Source organism: Corvus moneduloides, chromosome Z (genome assembly GCF_009650955.1).
Source record: "Corvus moneduloides isolate bCorMon1 chromosome Z, bCorMon1.pri, whole genome shotgun sequence".
Classification (NCBI taxonomy): Eukaryota; Metazoa; Chordata; class Aves; order Passeriformes; family Corvidae; genus Corvus; species Corvus moneduloides.
Genome location: NC_045511.1, coordinates 30,772,590 through 30,789,716, shown reverse-complemented (window position 1 = coordinate 30,789,716; position 17,127 = coordinate 30,772,590). Strand labels below are relative to the sequence as shown.

The window sequence follows — 17,127 nt, the reverse complement described above, 5'->3', positions numbered from 1 at the left end:
TTATGTACTTTCATATTGGATTACGTACACAGTGATTTGGATCCAAAGAGGTAAGTCTAGCTGTAGTGGAGACAGCATGATTTCAAGTCTGGTAGAATTTGCACCTTTCTGTAGAAGACAGATGGTTGTGCTATGGGAGGGAAATTGCACCTGTTTGTTTCCACATCTGTTCTGTAATCCCAAAATTTGGTTCACATAGTCTCAGTACATTGAGTATGCTTACTCATGTGTGAGTTCCATAGTGTTGGCAACTACTTTCAGTTCTAGAGTGACTTGATGGTGTTTGAGGCAAATATCCAGGAGAAGTTAATTACACAGAGTAACCAGAGCTTAGAAAATAACACTTTCATGAGTAATTTTTTTAAAAATTCCAACCAATATATCTGAGCTTACTTCCTTTAAAAACAAAAATAATAGACCAGTAGGTAGTAGGAAAGCTTGTTACAGTTGTCCCGTTTTGGTGTGAAAACTGGTGGTAGCGTGCGTAAGCAGTGTGCTCAGAAGAGATGGTAGTGTTTTTCTTGCCAGGTGCTGAACAGGGGACTGCTCCCTGCACAGGGGACCATACAGCTCCATGTCCCACCAAAGGTGCCTATGGACATCCCATGTTCAGCCTGGGGAGTTTGTACCCCAAGGCTTCTTGCCTTTCTGGGGCTTGGTGACCACAGGCTGCAGTGGCTGGAGCAGCTAAAGAGAGATACAGAGATTCTGCATTGTCTGTTTGGCTTCAGAGACACCTGTTGCTCCAAAGTGCTCTCTTGTCCCTTTTACGTGGCTGCCGTCCTCAGGGGCTGTGCACTGCCCAAGGCAGGGGGCAGCTGGATCTGCAGCCAGTGTCTGGGTCAGGTCCTGAGGCCACTGCCTTGGGAGAGCCCTGCTGTGCTGGAAGTGGAGAGGCAGCCACATCTGGAGGGTGATCTTCTCCCTTTCCGGTGAACAGAAAGGTCCCTGGGGGTAGGAGCTGTGGCAGCCAGATAGTTTGCCTTGAGGCAAAGGGGATGATGGGAGTGTTTGCATTCCCAGGGGCAGGCTGAGGAGGAAGGAATGCTGGCAGCGAGACAGTCAGCTGGGAGAGACTGAATGCTGAGCAGCTGCAGGGAAAGCAGCTTCCTGCATCCTCCAACAGCCACCACTCTTCCCTGGCCTGCTCCAGAGAGCCATTCCTGCCTGAAATAGATGCGGTGTCTGAGAGGAGACACAAAGCAGGAAACAACAGCCCATGACTGTTCTAGCAGATGAGGAAGGAAGGTCAAACAAGGATAAGCCATGCTTAATTTAGGTAGATGGCTGAGAAACTACGGGGACAGGAGCCCATCAGGCCTTAGGCTCTGTGGTGGTCAGTCATCTAAGGAAGCAAGATTGCCCCTTCTTCAGCCTGGTCCTTTGTATCTTCCATATTAATCACATCACAGGCAAAACCCCATGGAGTTAAATGTAGTGAGTCCATTCCCTCTGAGCAGCTGGGATCCAAGCTGTGAGTACCTGCGGAGCCATTGGAGGCATGGGTTGGTGATGTCTAGACTGGCAGGCTCAGAGCAGGAGCAGCTTCAAAGAGCCTTCAGCAGGTGGCTGTGTGTCTGTGACCTTCTCATGGGATGAAAAGAGAACTTACCAGGAACTCTGTCTTTTCCTCCCTCTCCCCCTCCCTCAGGTGGTCTTTGCTTTGAATCAGACTCTCTTGCAGCAGGAGAGCCTCCGAGCAGGCAGTTTCCAGATCCCCTATACGACAGAAGACCTTATCAAGCATTACAACTGTGGGGACCTCAGCTCCATCATCTTCAACCATGACACTTCTCAAGTGAGTCTTGCCACCGCAGCCCTTGTACTACGCACGTCTCCCTGTAGTGCTTGCCCCTGTCACACTTGTGCTCATCTCTCCTCAGGCAGGCCCTTTATAGGTGAGGGCCAGGAGCATATTGCTGGCTCCCTGGCACATCTGCTTTCCTGAGCCTCCTATTCCAGGAGTCTGCACCACCTCAACCCCTCTCTTGTACACAGGCAGCAAAGGTGCACCTGGCTTTCCCTTTTGGATGTGTGCTGTGTTCCCTTTAGCATCAAAGCTCTATGAGTTAATAATTTACTTTCTTAAGGAACTTGTGGAATTGCACTAGCTTAGGTATGAGCAAACTTAATGCCAACAGAGAGCAACAGCAGGCTCTCTTGTGCAAGCAGGAACAGAGAAATGCACTCGTGACTTGGACGCTTGTGTAAGGCTGGGCAAGTTAAAAGCTTTTTAATGTCCCCTATCAGTATGATTGTGTGCTGTGGACAAGGCCCAAAGAAGAGAAATGGAGTGAAACAAAAAGATAGATTTAGACTGAATGTGAAGGAAAAGAGAGTTTCTGAGACCTCACAGACTTGGGTTTATGGAGATGGTTTCCTAAGCAGCACAGTGGAATGCAATACTAATCTTTAAACCATGACAAAATGCCCAGCAGGGACCAATTTGGCCTGTTTGGGCTGTTAGATTAACTAACCTCAGGCTGAGACATCAGGTCTCTCTGTTCTTGTCTGTGAGGTATTGCCTGGCAATTTGTGCACATCAGTGAAAACACAGGCTCTATCCTTACAGTGCTGAAAAGGTAGGTGTTGATACCTGGGCTTTCCTTGCTGAATAACCATTTTCCCATGACCTTTTGATACATACGGTGCAGAGCTGCAGAGTCATGCTAACCCTTGCTTCTCTGGTGCCAAGCTTTGCACAGGTGCTGCTGCCTTCATGTCCTGCACACCTGCCCGCCTGCAGGTGCAGGCATCCTGGTCATTAATACTGCCTAGCTTTTACACCATGCACTCCACACATAGATTTCAAAGGATTTCTCAGAGGAGGCCAGCATTTTAAGAGGATGCAGATTCTGCATCACTATCCTGTGGAGATGTAACAGATTGCAGACATTGCCCCTAGGTCCTGGGAGAGAGCAGCTTGTTCTGAGCAGCTCGTGCATTCTGCCAAGGAACAACTGTCCTTTACTTAATATGAAGGGGCTCCACCTCAGGGCACTTTCCTTGGCAGCAGAGCTGGACATTAATAGTTTGCAACACTGTCAGTTTATGTTTTAAGCAGAATTTCTCAGTAAGTTGTATTTGACTCCATGCTTGCCCAGTAGAGGACTACCTGCAGGCTCACCTTTGGACAGATGCCATAATAGTTTCTGAGTGGCTCCGAAGTCTGTTCATCTGCTGCCGCCTTGCAAGGGAAAGCACCTGGCTTACTAGTGGCTCTGCTCTCCAGAAACCACCGGTTGCAGGCCCTTTAGTTAACTGTCCCCATAACTGAATGCCTAAAGCTACTTGTCAAGAAGCCAGGATTGCTGCAACTGCAGACCCACGTTTTCTCTCCACTGGCAAGAGGTCAGGGTAGTGTGCAGGCACAGCTGTCCTGGGGGCCCCACGGATGCAAGCCAGCATTTTAAAAGATACCGCCAGGACTGGGCAACTGGAGGTGGTAACACTTTATCTCCTGACAAAATCTGGCCCTCTTTCTTTGGAAAAGTTTAGGGATGTTTTTTTAACTAGTTCAAATTGCATAGTTATTCTTTGGCAGCCTGAGGGCTCTGATACCAGTCAAATTCTCTTAGAAGAGTGTAATTATCATTATAGTTATGTCATACCTATGGCAATTTAAGAGTAGTTAAAGGCATTTAGGGGCAAATACTTTCTTCAGCTGAGCAGTCAGGAGTTAGGATCTTCAGTGTGGCCAAATGATAGTATTTGTTGACTCTGAATAAAAAAAAATCCAGCTGGTTGGCTTATGAAACGATGCATTGAGAAAAAATGAAGCACCATGTATTATTTTAAGTTTGCTAAGTTTTTTTTAGCTTACTTTGGGTTTTGTCCTTTGTACTGGCTATGCCTTGAGGGATGAGGCAGTTGCCACACTCTGTGTGGAGCTAAAATGCCTGTGCATGATGGCTGCCTGTGAAATAAATCCCCCTTTCATTAAGACTTTTTTTTTTCTGCCTTAGGTCCCAAATTTTATTAATGCTACACTTCCAGCCCATGAACGCATTACTGCCCAAGAGATAGACAGCTACTTCCGCCAGGAGCTCATCTACAAGCGAAATGAGCGAATGGGCAGGAGGGTGAAGGACCTGCTGCAAGAGCACCCAGACAAGAGTTTCTTCTTTGCATTTGGAGCTGGTATGTGACTGTGGTGCCTTTCAAACTGAACTCATCCTTCCCTTGTCCTTTAGAAGCATTTTGCAAATGCTTGCCTCAGTTTAAAGAAGGCTCAGTATTTTTACTGTGGTGGACATGGAAGTCAGCTTTTCCCTGATAGTTGTTCTCTAGTAGGAAAAGCTTTTCAGTATAGGAGACTGTTGTTCTTCAGTGTACAAGGAGCTCACTGTGCATGTGCTTGCAGACATGTTTGTTGTATGCAGAGGCAGAGATACTGAGTCAACTATAGTGCATGCACAGGAGGAACAGCTCATAGATATACACACGTGTTTATTGTCTGGGTAACGAATGCAAAAGGATAGCAGCGATAAATACAGAGCTGAGACGAAAGGCAGCACATCTGAGGTTGCACCAGTGCATGAATTAACCTTTCAAGGACACATGCAAAAGAAGGAATATGCCAAATTGTCTGACTCCAAGGGGCTCAATAAATGCAAGGGGAGAAGCAAGGCACAATTTCACCCTTCCTCCTGCATCTCCTTACCTCTTTCTCTGCACTTCCACAAGGAAGTTGTGTCTGCTACTATTTTGGAGCAGTGCAGTGGGCCTGCTTGGGGAAAACCTACTCCATTTTCTGCCTCTTAGCAGCCAGCAGAACTCTACAGGCACATCCAGCAGCACATCCAACTCGATAAGGTTAACATCTACACTTCAGACTAGGGCTGGATGGAGGGTAAAAACAGGATTGTTTTGCCATGGCTCCCATCCTTGTTCTAGCTCCAGGGAAAGGAAGAAGTTAGGATCGGTGTTAGAAAGGAGAGGTGCTAATTCCCAGAGAAGTGTCACATCCCCGCCACCATGAGCCGTATGGCCTTTGGGAAAGGGGGAAAACTGAGACTGGTGTCAGTGTCCATGTGTGGTTTTCCAGTCTCAATGCATACTGCTTTAGTGAGGATGGAAGATCTAGACAAGGCAAGGAAAATATTTAAACACTAAAAGCATTTGTATTCAGAGTCTGTGAGAATTTCTGTACTTGCAGCAGGGAGTTGTGGTTACAAACTTAGCATAAAAAGGGCCCAATGTGTGAGAGCCAGGACTTCAGGAAGGGTGGCTGACCACGTTTGTTCAGATGTGTGTGAAGATTGTAACCTGCAATCTTCCTGCACTATCTCTGCTCTGTCCAACTCGCTGTCACAAAGAACAGTGAAGCATGTCCTGGTTGTGTGGATTCTGGTCATACCTTTCTGTAGGCTAAGACCAGGACATTGCTGTACTCCACTGCTGAAGTTCTGACCACATTTGAACCTGCTGCACTGATGTTTCTGATGAAAGCATATGCCAGCTGCAAGTCCAAGCTGTGTCTGTTGCAGGTGGCTGCTCTTCTGTCAGGAGGCTAGTCGCGGATATTTGGGCTTTGGTTACTGCATCACAGCTTGAGTAACGAGCAGCCCATGTAAGCAGACACATGTGGATGCATTGTGTCACTCTGAATCTGTCATGTCCCAAGAGCAGGATTCTTTGAGAGGAGGGAGCTTCTTCCCCTCCTTGCACAGACTCTGAATCCCAAGAGCTGCAAATCATGTCTTTAGATCGTTTTGTGTCATTTGTTTCCCCTCCCATTAATTTCTTTCTGTTCCTGCCCTTCTGCCCCAGACTGTCTTCACTGTCACTGGTGTGCACAGCACTACCCCAGAGCCCAGAAGCACTGCAGGACCAGGACAGATCCCTGTCCTTCTAAACTTCTCTTGTTCCCAACTTTCATGACAGTCCTAAAATCCTTTCCCAGGCTTCCTGGAATCTTGCTTTTCTCTTTCCTTTTTTTTTCCCAGTTCCCCCTTTTCTGTGTCCTGATTGCCAGCATTTCTGTACTGCAGCACTGCCAGGAGCCTTGGGCCTAAATGAATACCCTTAATCTGTGGCTTATGTGCACATGGCTTGATCTCCAAGCACCCGGTGTGCTCTTCTCATGCTTTTCCATCCTACTTTTGAACCCAGACAGCTTCCCTGTCTTCTCTGGGGACTTTGGACTGATTTTGAAATTGTCTCTAATTACTTTCTGGCTTTGATACCAGTCTGTCCTCTGTTCTCATCTGCTCTTCCAAATAGTTCTGTTCAAAGGATAGTGCCAGCCTCCCACATTGAGCAGCATAATTCTTGATTACGCCCTTGTTTGACTGCATCAGGGTTTTTGGTGGGGTTTTGTTTGTTTCTTTATTTGTTTTGTTTGTTTCGTTTGTTTCTTATTAAGCATCTAAATGAGAAGTAGCATCACAGGATATATTGCAGAAAACAGATCAATTTCTACAGATTTCTGAGGTTTCCTGAGTGCATATTGCAATTATGAATGCAGTCTTTCATTGTTTTCCAGCAAGCTAATTTAGCCTTTTGCTTATGCAGATTGCTGTATGTGATAGATAATTATGTGGATGAGTTATTTTTATGCCAGCAAGCAGTGAAGATGAACAAATATCTTGTGATCAGTTTTAAGCATTGCTTGGAATTGTACTGCTGTTAATTACTGTAAAAAGGTTCCAGGAAAGTGCTCACACAAGGCAGGTTAGAATGAGTAGTAGGAAAAGGGAAGAAAAAAGAAAGGCTATAGGAATGGAAATAAGTCATGACTGTGTGGTGGCTTGCCCTCTTCTGACCACCAGTGAAGAAAGTATCTCCTAGCAGGAGCTTATAAACTGCAGGACAAGGTTGTATTAAAATGGTAGTAGGATATTAAAGGGTCTCCCAGTAAGAAGGGGAGAGAAGACTTTTAGTAGTTTTCTTTCTAGATTTTTTCACGATGTGTTTTATTTTTAAAACAGCTAGGCTTTTTGTAAGGAAAGTTCAATTTTTCCATTAACAAAAAAACATTGAAAAAACAACTTTTATCATCAATTTTATGGAAACAAGGTCATGGTTTATGTGTGACTGTGGGATTACATATACCTTCTCATGTTATTTAAAATAATCTTGGTATTTTTATTTTTAATGGAGGAAAATCAGAAAATACTGATTTATTTTATATTCTAACTGGACTGATGGGATGTGTAATACATTGTGCAAAAGAAGTAGTCTTCAAGACAAGTCTATCAAGACCCCTCTTCCTGGGTCTTGATATAGCTTCATGGCTATAGATGTTGACTTCTTATGTGGAATTATGTGTGGTAATTTGGGCCATAATAGATTTGATCATTAGATTCAGCACATTTTATGCCTTTTTTTAATCAATCAGGCAAACTCTCCTTATATTTTGTTGAAAGTGCGTCGCAGTCAGAGCTCATTTCTGAAACTATTTTTGTTTGGGAGTAATTTGCACCAAAATGGAGAACTAAAAAATAACAGATTTTGCTGAAAAGATCCAAAACACTTTGCTTCTGACCAGAGTGCAAACAAGGAGAGTTTCAAGCCAAAATAAGTCTGTTTGAGGGAGTTAGAGGAAAGCATGGGAAGAGAGAGTTGGCAATGGCAGCAGCATTCCACTATGTTCAGTAAGGATTTTATATTAATTGTGGACAGGCCTTTATGTATGGTGGCAGCAGGGTTACAAGCCAGGCCTGCTCCCTGTTGCCAGTGGTTGAACTTGTGAAGCAAAGCCAGCTATAATTTTTCACCAGCAGTCTTCCTTCTATACGGATTTTCAATTTCTCTGAATTCTTGAGTGGCACATTCAGGATCTGGATGCTAAGCCAATGTAAGTGATGTCACATGTGATTTCACAGCCAGCCAGACAGGTAATCCCATAGGTTTCTGGTTTGTCTAGGAAGGGAACTCTGACACAGTGAGAGCTGCATTGTCCTACTGTACTGTGGAGAGTTTTACCACTTGTCCAAGTTTTACAAGGGTGCCGCATGCTGGCTAAACCATCCCAGAATCAAGGGAAAGTTGATACTGACAGAGAGCTCTGGAGATTGTCTGGTTCATCCCTCTGCTCAGAGCAGGATCATATAGCACTTTTCCTAGGACTGGAGTATGGGCAAGGATGAAGACTCCAGAATCTCTCTGGGTAATCTATTCTAGTGTTTAATCACTGAAGATACTTTTTCTTACGTTTAAATGGGACTTCCTGTGTACCAGTTTTTGTCCATTGCCTCTTGTCCTTTCATGGGACACCACTGAGAAAAGTTCTACTCTGTCTATTTTGCAACCTCCTATCAGGCATTTATGGCATCAGTTACAGCCCCTGAGCCTTCTCTTGTCCAGGCTGAATAATCTCAGTTTCTCCTAGTGTGACACATACGCTAATTGTTTATCATCTTTGTGGCCCTTTGCTGCACTCTCTCCAGTGTGTCCACATCTCTTTTGAGCTGGGAAGCTCAGAGCCAGACACTGGACCCAGAACTATGTCACCAGGGTTGAGGAACAGGGAAGGATATCTCCCCTCATTGTCTGGCAGCACTTGTGGCTGCCTTTGCCACAAGGACACATTTCTGGCTTAAGGCCTACTTGATGACCACCAAGACAGCACATCTTTTTCTACCAAACTACTCTTCAGCCAGTTGGTGCTCAGCCTGTTACGGTGCCTGGAGCTATTCCTGCCCAGGTGCAGAACTTGATTTGCTGAACTTTATGAGCCAAATTTCCCCTTATCATAAATCCATACTGATCACTCCCAACCATTGCTTATCCCTGACACATTTGGAAATGGTTTACAGGATAATTTGCCCCACCACCTTCCCCAGGAACAGAGGTGTGGCTGAGCATTTCATAATTCCCCACATCTGTTTTCCTGCCCTTCTTGAAGACAAGAGTTATCCTTACTTTCTTTCAGTCCTCAGGGACCTTCCCCCACTTGCCACGACCTTTTAAAGGTAGTTGAGAGTGGCCTCTAGTGACATTAAGCAAGCTCACAGGGTTTCTCTGGATGTATCCTATAGGGACTTGTAAATGGCTGGTCTTTTTGAATGTTCCTTAACCTGATCCTTCTCCACCCATAGTGAACCTTCTTTACTCTGAACTTTCCCCCTAGTCATAAGAACCTGAGATTCCTGAAGGCTGGTTTGACCACTAAAAAAAGTAACAAAGACATCTAGTACTTGGCCTTTTCCTCATTCTTTGTCATCAGGTCTTCTGCCCCCTTCAGCACTTCATTTATATTTATCTAGTCTACATTTTACTGCTGACATGCCAGTAGAGGCATTCCATGTTCCCCTTGATGTTTCAGATTCACCTCTAGGTGGGTTTTTCTTCAGCATGGTCATTTTATTCCATTTTCTTCCTTTAGCTTCCTTACAGTTTCTGTTGAAGGGGCTGAAGAATAACAGAGGGAAAAAAAGCATTGGGGGTTTTTTTTATGTAGGAGGAAGCATACTCAGTGGCTTGAGATCCTGACTTTATTTTGACAGACAAGGCCTCAGGTGAAACCAGGTTTCTGGCAGCCAAGTTTCAATTCCCTCTAGTCTCTCCTGCCTCTTTGAACAGTTGAGAAACTCCAAAGTGCCAGTTCATGAATAAGAAGTACAGAGGAATCTAAGATTCCTTATGTCCCTGTGGAAGAAATTACTGACTTCAGTGAGAGAGGCTGGCTGATTTGACAACCTCAGAAGCTGGTCCTCTTAATCTTGAGAACATTGGAAAGTTCTTTTTTCTCTCAGAGCTATTTTTCCTTGTTGCTCCTGAAAAAAACACCATTCTGAGCCTTTAAAGTATAGTGGATGTTGGTAAGCCACCATTAACGCAAAGAAAAAAAGGATGTTGGTGAGAACTTCTTCAGCTACCATTTCTTCTAATTACTAAAGGAAATAACAAATGTGTTTATTTGGCATTAGTGAGACTGTATGGAGTCAAACCTCCAGGGACTGACTGGTTTCTTTTCCCAGACAGAATGTGTTACCACCAATGGTTACCCCCGTCTGCTGTAGTCCACCAAATGGCTTCCTTCAGCTTCTCTAGGTTTCAAGGCAGTCCTTGTGATGTGAGAGGTCAGTTTTGTGTCAGTCTTAGGTGCCACATGTTTTGGATCCATATTGGATCCATAGGCTTGTCTAAACCCTTTTCCGTCAATCCTTATTCATAAAAAGCAAAAAAAAAAAAAAAAAAAAAAAAAAAAAACAAAAAACAAAAAACACCAAAAAAAAACCTGGGAAAAAACCCCAAAAACCCAAGAAAACCAAACAAAAAGACCCAAGAAAAGAAACACAAAAAAACGCTCTCAAAAAAACCCCAAACAAACAAACAAACAAAAAAAAAAACCAACAAAAAAACCAAACCAAAAAAACCCCCAACCAAACAAGCAAAAAACCATGAAACCAAAAAAGAATTTTCAGGGTAAAGTGGAACTGTGCTGAGTCTGAGTGGCAAGTTAAGTTAGGTGGTACTGTTTCCATGTAGAGCTGTTCAGTCTTACTTCTTGAAATATTCTGTTCCATCTGGCATTTTTAGATGTGAAATTAGGCAAGAGGAACAAGGTTTACTGTTGCTGGGTAAGAAAAGGGGAGAAAGGACCTGTCAGGAGTGGGTATAAAAAGCAGTCAACAGTGCTAAGCCCAGGATGTCTCTGTCCAGCTTATATGTATGTTAATACCTGTAAAACCAAACAAAAACCTGCCATAGGAATATGAAAGTTGCCCAGGGAAATGTGATACCACTTTGAAATTTAGTGGGAATTCAGAATCCACCATGGAAAATTTGAACCTGGCAGTTCAGTACATTTGGAACTGGAGATACAGGCTGCACAGGGAATGTAAATTTAGCCATGCATTATGTAAAAGATTTGAAATGTATAGTGAGGAAGTTCATTAAAAGTCTGTAAGAAGGTGAATATTTGTGGATCCTGGAAGAGGTCAAAAAAGGTGGGGGGAGGGGCAGGAAGACAACATAGTGATAAAACAGATTTTAAAAACAGATTAAATGAGTCTTGTGGGGCCACATCACTTCTCCTTGGGCTCAAAGGGCTTGCTGATTGCCTTCGTGCTTCTGTCTCTGGAATGCGGCATCGTTATAGCTTCCTTGGGTGGGAGGAAAGGCTGAGGGCCTGAAGGTGTGCCTGTACCTCTGTAATCTGAGAATGCCAGATACAACCCAGCAGTTTTGAGACTGTTTTTCTTAGTAGCCTCTTTGAGTCTTCAGAATGCTAATGACAGGGTTTATTAGAACAACAACCCCTGAAGGGGAAAGATAATGTTGTGTGGAGGCAGGACCCACATCCAACGCCCCAGGGTTCACATGAAGGGCACTGCTCCTGACATCTCTGACACATGAAATGAAGAAAGCTTTGCATTTCTCCATTAGAGGCAGTAGCCTCTGTTCTAATATATTAGTGCAGCTGTCAAAATCAGCCAGGCCAAAAAATGGTGCTGTTTCTCCTCAGGTACTGACAGTCTTCCTGTCAGTGCTGGGTTGACCCATTACTGCTTTTACTGGGCAGCTAAAGTAGGAAAACTTCCATCATGTAATGTGTGTTTTGAGCTAGGGGGATTTCAAGTCCTTAGTAACTTTTTTGCTGGAAAAGAAGGAGTGGTGTGTGATGTGAGCAGGTCCAATGGCAGAGGTGGCTGTGAGTACTGTAGCTCAGATACGGCACTGGTAATTCCTTCCCTTACTAGTAACATAGTGCTGGGTGCTAGCATAGTCGCCTCTGTGAGGGTCTTCTTGTCTCAAAACCATAAGGCTTTATCAGTGGAAAACTCTTAGTAAATGGAGACCCGGTAGCTAAGGCTGCCTTGAACGTAAGCTGTTTCTCTTAACTCATCTGTTAAGAGTTTTTTACAAAATATGGGCATGTAAACTTTTCTTTTATGTTAATTTAGTCATAAATTTGGTCTTACAATCAATGAAAAAGCTTTTTCTATCTTCAATTCTTGGAGGAGATTATCAGGATGTTTGACTTTGCCCAAGGGTAAAAATGGGAATCCCCGGGGATAAAAAATGCTCAAGCCTTACATTTAAGAGGCCTAATTTTTGACAGAAACTGATAGATGAGTATCTTCTTATCTTTCACAAGAAAAATGCCTTCATTTGGGCTCATGCAAATTGTAACTTCACATGTTTCTTTTCCATTAGTATTAGACTATTTTTCCCATCTTGTGCAAGGCTACTTGTTGTAGCCTTGTGCAAGGCTACTTGCACAACATCAAGTACTTTGAGAAGTTATATAGGCAAGTTGATTAGCAAACCACATCACTTTTGAAGAAATGGAAGATTATTCTTTTCTCTCCTGAGCAAATGCAAGCTTGAGGCACTTTCTTTAAGTCTTTTCATGTCTAGGGAAAGTACTTTCTTGGGCATAGAGAACACCAGTGTTCTGCAGTTGTGCCCACCAGATTTTCGTGTTTGGTTTGAGAGTGGTGAAGTATGATCCACTAAGATTTTATACTAATAAAAGATTTCCAGGAAATCATGGTTTTGTGGACAAACACTTATCATGGTCCCAGTAGAATAAAACCTTGGGTTCAAAGTTTATAGAGTAATACCTCATTAATATTACATCTTGTAGGTAATCATAGGAAGAATTTTGTTTGGAGGTCTGCAGTCCAAAAAATATTGGGAGGGCATGGGAGGGCTGTTTGCATGGGATTTGACCTGCAAGCATGCAGAAGTATTGTAATGCAACATCCTTATACTCCTACACCTAATGTGAATTCAGGGATTCTTTAAGTTGACTTACAGTATCACTGTGGCCACCTCATCCCCTTCAATTCATCATTTCCTTCTCCCTGCAGTACTAAATTTGTGAGAGTACCATCCTTTGTCCTTTGGTTTCTGTTCCGGTACCTGGAGTTTTCTTGACTTGGAAATACTGTGAGAAGCAAGATTTTACTGGATTTAGTATTATTACATGTTTTTCATTTGATATACTGTTTTAACTTAAATGGCAGATTTGGAATTCCTGCCACTTTATGACTGATCCTTGTTTTACATATGTTGCTTGGATTATGTAATGTAACTGTGCAAAATTTCCTCCTCCTGATTCTGAGAGAAGTGAAGTGTGAGTTTGCTACACCTGGGTGCATGGTACTCAAGCTTGAAAATAGTGTCTTCCTCTTGAAAAGTGTGTACAGAAAGCATGTGTATGAAGGAAACTGATTTGTAGCTTAATTGATCACATCACCTGCTTTCCTTCTTTTGCTTTGGATCATAATATATATTTAATCTAGCTTTTTTTTCCTCCATAATTGTACTAGCTAGGTTAAAATTACTCCAGGTTCTGTGTCCCAGTGTGTATTTCAAAAGTGTAACTGTGTTTATGTTAAAGACTAAGATGCGAAGAATGAAAGCAGATGATAATTGCCATAGGCATTTCCAGGAAGTTTCTAAATAATTGTAAGATTTGTACCTCTAAAACTTTCTTGAAAGTATTTGTTTCAGTGGCCCATAGAGTCTCTGGCACTAAAACTCCTTTTGAGTGCTCACAGTGCAAATAAACATCCAGCTTTATGATGTCCCCAGTGGCTGGACTAATTTGTGGTTGCAGTGCTATAATTCTGTGCTTTAGTTGTTCCCACAACATCTTGGAAGTCAGCAGTCCAGATCAGGTTTCCTAACAAACAGTTTGATGTCTTTACATGTATGTCCAGTGATTCATTGGCTTGGGATGTTTGTAAATGGTGAGATCTTGACATGCTTCTGGGGCAGATGGGAAGTGCCATCTTTCTTCTAAAGAAAACACAGAATTACGTATGCTTGGCGGTTTCCTTTTTACATGATTCTAAGAGGTCAAAGAACTTTATTTATCTGCTTGGAATAGTCAATTTTATTGAAATTCAGAGAGGAGTATAGTTTTCATGAGTCTTACAGACTTGGTTTCTGTGAAAAATTAAAATTTAGTAACAGAAACAGAACTTTTGTTTTGCAATATTTCCTAGTTCCTTTCACGACATGCAGAACTCCTTCAGACTCACAATGGCTCACATTTAGGTTCAACAATCTCTGCTGAAACCCACAGTTATCTAGGTAAAACTTACCTAACCTGGCACGGTTATAGAAGCAGCTGTGCATGTGCTGAAAGTAAAAGCTGCGAGCAGGAGACACAGGTTTCAGGGCAGTAGTAGCAGCCTGTGTTTTGCCGGATTGGGAGTGGCTACTGAGGAAGGGTCAGAAGCACACAGTGTGTGGTCAAGTCTGCGAGTGCACGCTGGTCAAACTGCGTTGTTCTTAGAGCATATTGCCTGTTGTGGTCCCTGCATGCCATCTCCTTTCAGTACAGATTAAAGGCCTGGGTCTTATTTACTCTCCAGTAGAGTGCATGGCTGAGCTGGTGCACACAACAGCTTCTTAGTTTCTCTTTGAGCTTGAGCACAGAAGAATAAAGATTCATGGCTCCCCACCCCCTGCCAGAGTAAATTGACCTCTTGGAGGCATCTCTTCACCTAGTGGTGTGAGGATAATGCAGGGCTGCATACAGAAAGAAAAGAGCAGGCTTTCCGATAGGACAGGGCCCAGGGCCTTTCTTTTGGGGAGCATTCAAGTATGTTAGGCTAAAATAGAAAACAGGTGAAAGAGGCCTGTGCCCTGCCACGTGACTTTCATCTCAGTCTCCCTTGCAGCAGTAGTTGCTTGATTTTAAACCTTGGAGAGTGTATCTTTCTTGTGTTTCTTACCGTTGGTTTTGGCAATCCGATCTTTTGTACACCACTTACTGCTTTTTGTGGTTGTTCCCAGAAATGAGGCATAAGTTCTGACTGTAGAGAGGCTCCTAGTGGGGTCCTGTATCTCAAACCCTCACCCTTCTGCCTTTTTAAATTTTGCGTCTCACTCAGTTGAACCTGTAGCTTCTCTGGGCCAGAGCTCTGTCTCATGGAGCACGAATGGCCCACCTTTTGGATAGTGAATACTGTATCATCTAACCCTTTATGTACCTATAGTGTGAGTGGCTCCTGATTGATCATGTCTTGTGAACAATCTAATATCACATGCCCGTTTGTATTTGTATGCATCTGTTTTACACATATTTATTCATTTGGTCTGTTCTCTTTTGCACAATATTAGCATACCATTTTTCTCTCACATGCAGACATTACTCATTGCCTTGGCAACAATGAGCAAATGTACACATAACTGTGATAAAAAAAGATATTCTTGTCACTGCATTAAATTAAAGAGTCCAGCCACAGAAAATCACTCAAGCAGGTTGACTGATTGAAATGGGATTCATCCATGTGCTACAGTGATTTCCTACATTCCACTCTAAATCACTGCTCTGAGCAAGGATGACTGAAGATTGATAGAGGAGTGGTATGTTTAATGGTGTGGTGTGAGCAGCTGTCTAGTAGCTCACTCTTGAAATGAATGCAACTGTAAGCTCTTAAACTGGCACAAGGAAAATTATTTTAAGACCATACATCGCCCTATAGACTGCTTATCTTTATGCCTTGTCCCTTTCCTCCTGAAATATTTGGATTAGGAAAATACGAGTTCAGAGCCTTGGAACTGCTTTACACTTCTGAAGATGGGATTTGGCTCATGCATCATTGCCTGCATGAGGTGAATGCCTCATCTGAACTTGCAATATACACTGCCTATATCCTTGTCAATTGAGAGGCACTTCTCTACAAGTCCAAGTTGTCCTGCCTCACTGTCTTTTGCAAGGAATGGATCACCCTTTGGAAGCATCCCTTCCTCTGCTGTGTGGAGATAGGGAAGGAGGAGTGAATCCTTCTCTCCTTCCCTTTGCACATACTTCTCTATGTTAAAGGTGAGAAATAGAAACTATTCTGGCATCTTATAAACCTAGTGTTTATTTTACAGTAGCTAATTTTACTCAATTAAAATATTTTATTACAGTCATTCCTGTTCCCTGCTGCAGCTGGTCTTTTTTGCTGACCTGAGGGAATTCTTGGTTAACTGTACCTGGAGCTGAGCCATCGGGAAGCAGCAGATACCAACAGGATTAGGTTAGGTCAATGTAATGGTACATAATCTTTACTCATTCTGAAGACAAAATTTGAGCTGAGGAAGTGGGGCAAAATCTAATTACTGTGTGAGAAAATATGGTACCCAATGGGTGTGCGTTGCAGTGTTTGGTTAAAAGGTTTCATTTGAGCTAGATTGGTTTGTGCTCTTAGGCTCTGGGGGAAAGTTCATCTTGTGCTCAAATGATACCATCCAACTGTCATGCCTTAAGCTGGTACATCATGAGCACTTTGCTGTTGTGGCGTGAGAAACTGGAATTTTTGTGCTCCAATTCATTCAACCCCTTTTGGAATGAAAAGTCATGAATCCATTATATTTAGTCTCCTGATGTTCTCAGCACTGTTAGATTCTGTTTCTAACTTCTTGCTTTCCCTGGCTACTAGAATCATTCTGCTGGTTCTATTGCCATATATTTATGAACAATATTATCAGAAAACAGTTTTTTCTGGAGTTACTTATCAATTTTAGCACTGTGTACAGCTACAGAAGCAAGGGATCACTCTAATGAGTAATTTGCCCAAGGCCAATTTTAATTAATGTAGGCTGTTAAAGGAAGAAATGTTTTATGAAAGCTGAATCTGTGCAAGACCTTTGTTCTCTCTTTGTTCTCTCTTTCTTCTGCTTCTCAGCAGCCTGGTCTCATGACATGTTAGAATGATGGTGGAAGACATTCTGTGAGCAGAGCATTGCTCCTGCAACCTTTGAGTAGTCATTTATTCACTACGGTGCCAAAATACAATCTTACCAGCCACCACATCTGTCTGAGAATGTAGGGGAGATGTAAATCACAGAATTAGGGCAGAACTATCTAAGTCCTTCTAAAACTAAGTCCTTTTATCAACACAAATGAGGTCAAGTGTCTGGCCCTGGTGGCATATAATGAAGAAATGAAAGAGGTTGATCGAAGTCATTGGCTTTCAGAGTTATTGTCTGTTCTTTGCAGTTGGATGATTCTTAATCATTTAAAAATTGCTAGTGATGTTGAGCAACAGCTCTGTGTCTTTATAATGCTGGAGAATGTTAAAATGTGGCTGGATTCTGACCTTCTTTGCATCACCATCAGTTGTACACTCACTGCTGCTCTTGAACAGGGGTGTCCAAACTTAATCTCTTATTCTCTCAAGTGATCCACAATGGCCTGATAATCACAAAGTCAGTTAGGTTGAAAAA

The 17,127-nt window shown here is 42.9% G+C and overlaps 1 protein-coding gene across 3 annotated transcripts in view; it reads left to right on the top strand.

The window, feature by feature from the left end:
* The window catches only part of LOC116438189 (metalloprotease TIKI1-like), an 80,653-nt gene that overhangs the window by 51,626 nt on the left and 11,900 nt on the right, over window positions 1-17,127 (top strand). For 2 of the 3 annotated variants that reach the window (XM_032096901.1, XM_032096902.1), the window contains exons 3-4: window positions 1,652-1,798; window positions 3,966-4,140. In XM_032096901.1, the coding sequence (XP_031952792.1) occupies window positions 1,652-1,798; window positions 3,966-4,140 (322 nt within the window). The remainder of the gene's footprint in view (window positions 1-1,651; window positions 1,799-3,965; window positions 4,141-17,127) is intronic. The other variant, XM_032096904.1, reaches the window with a different exon arrangement.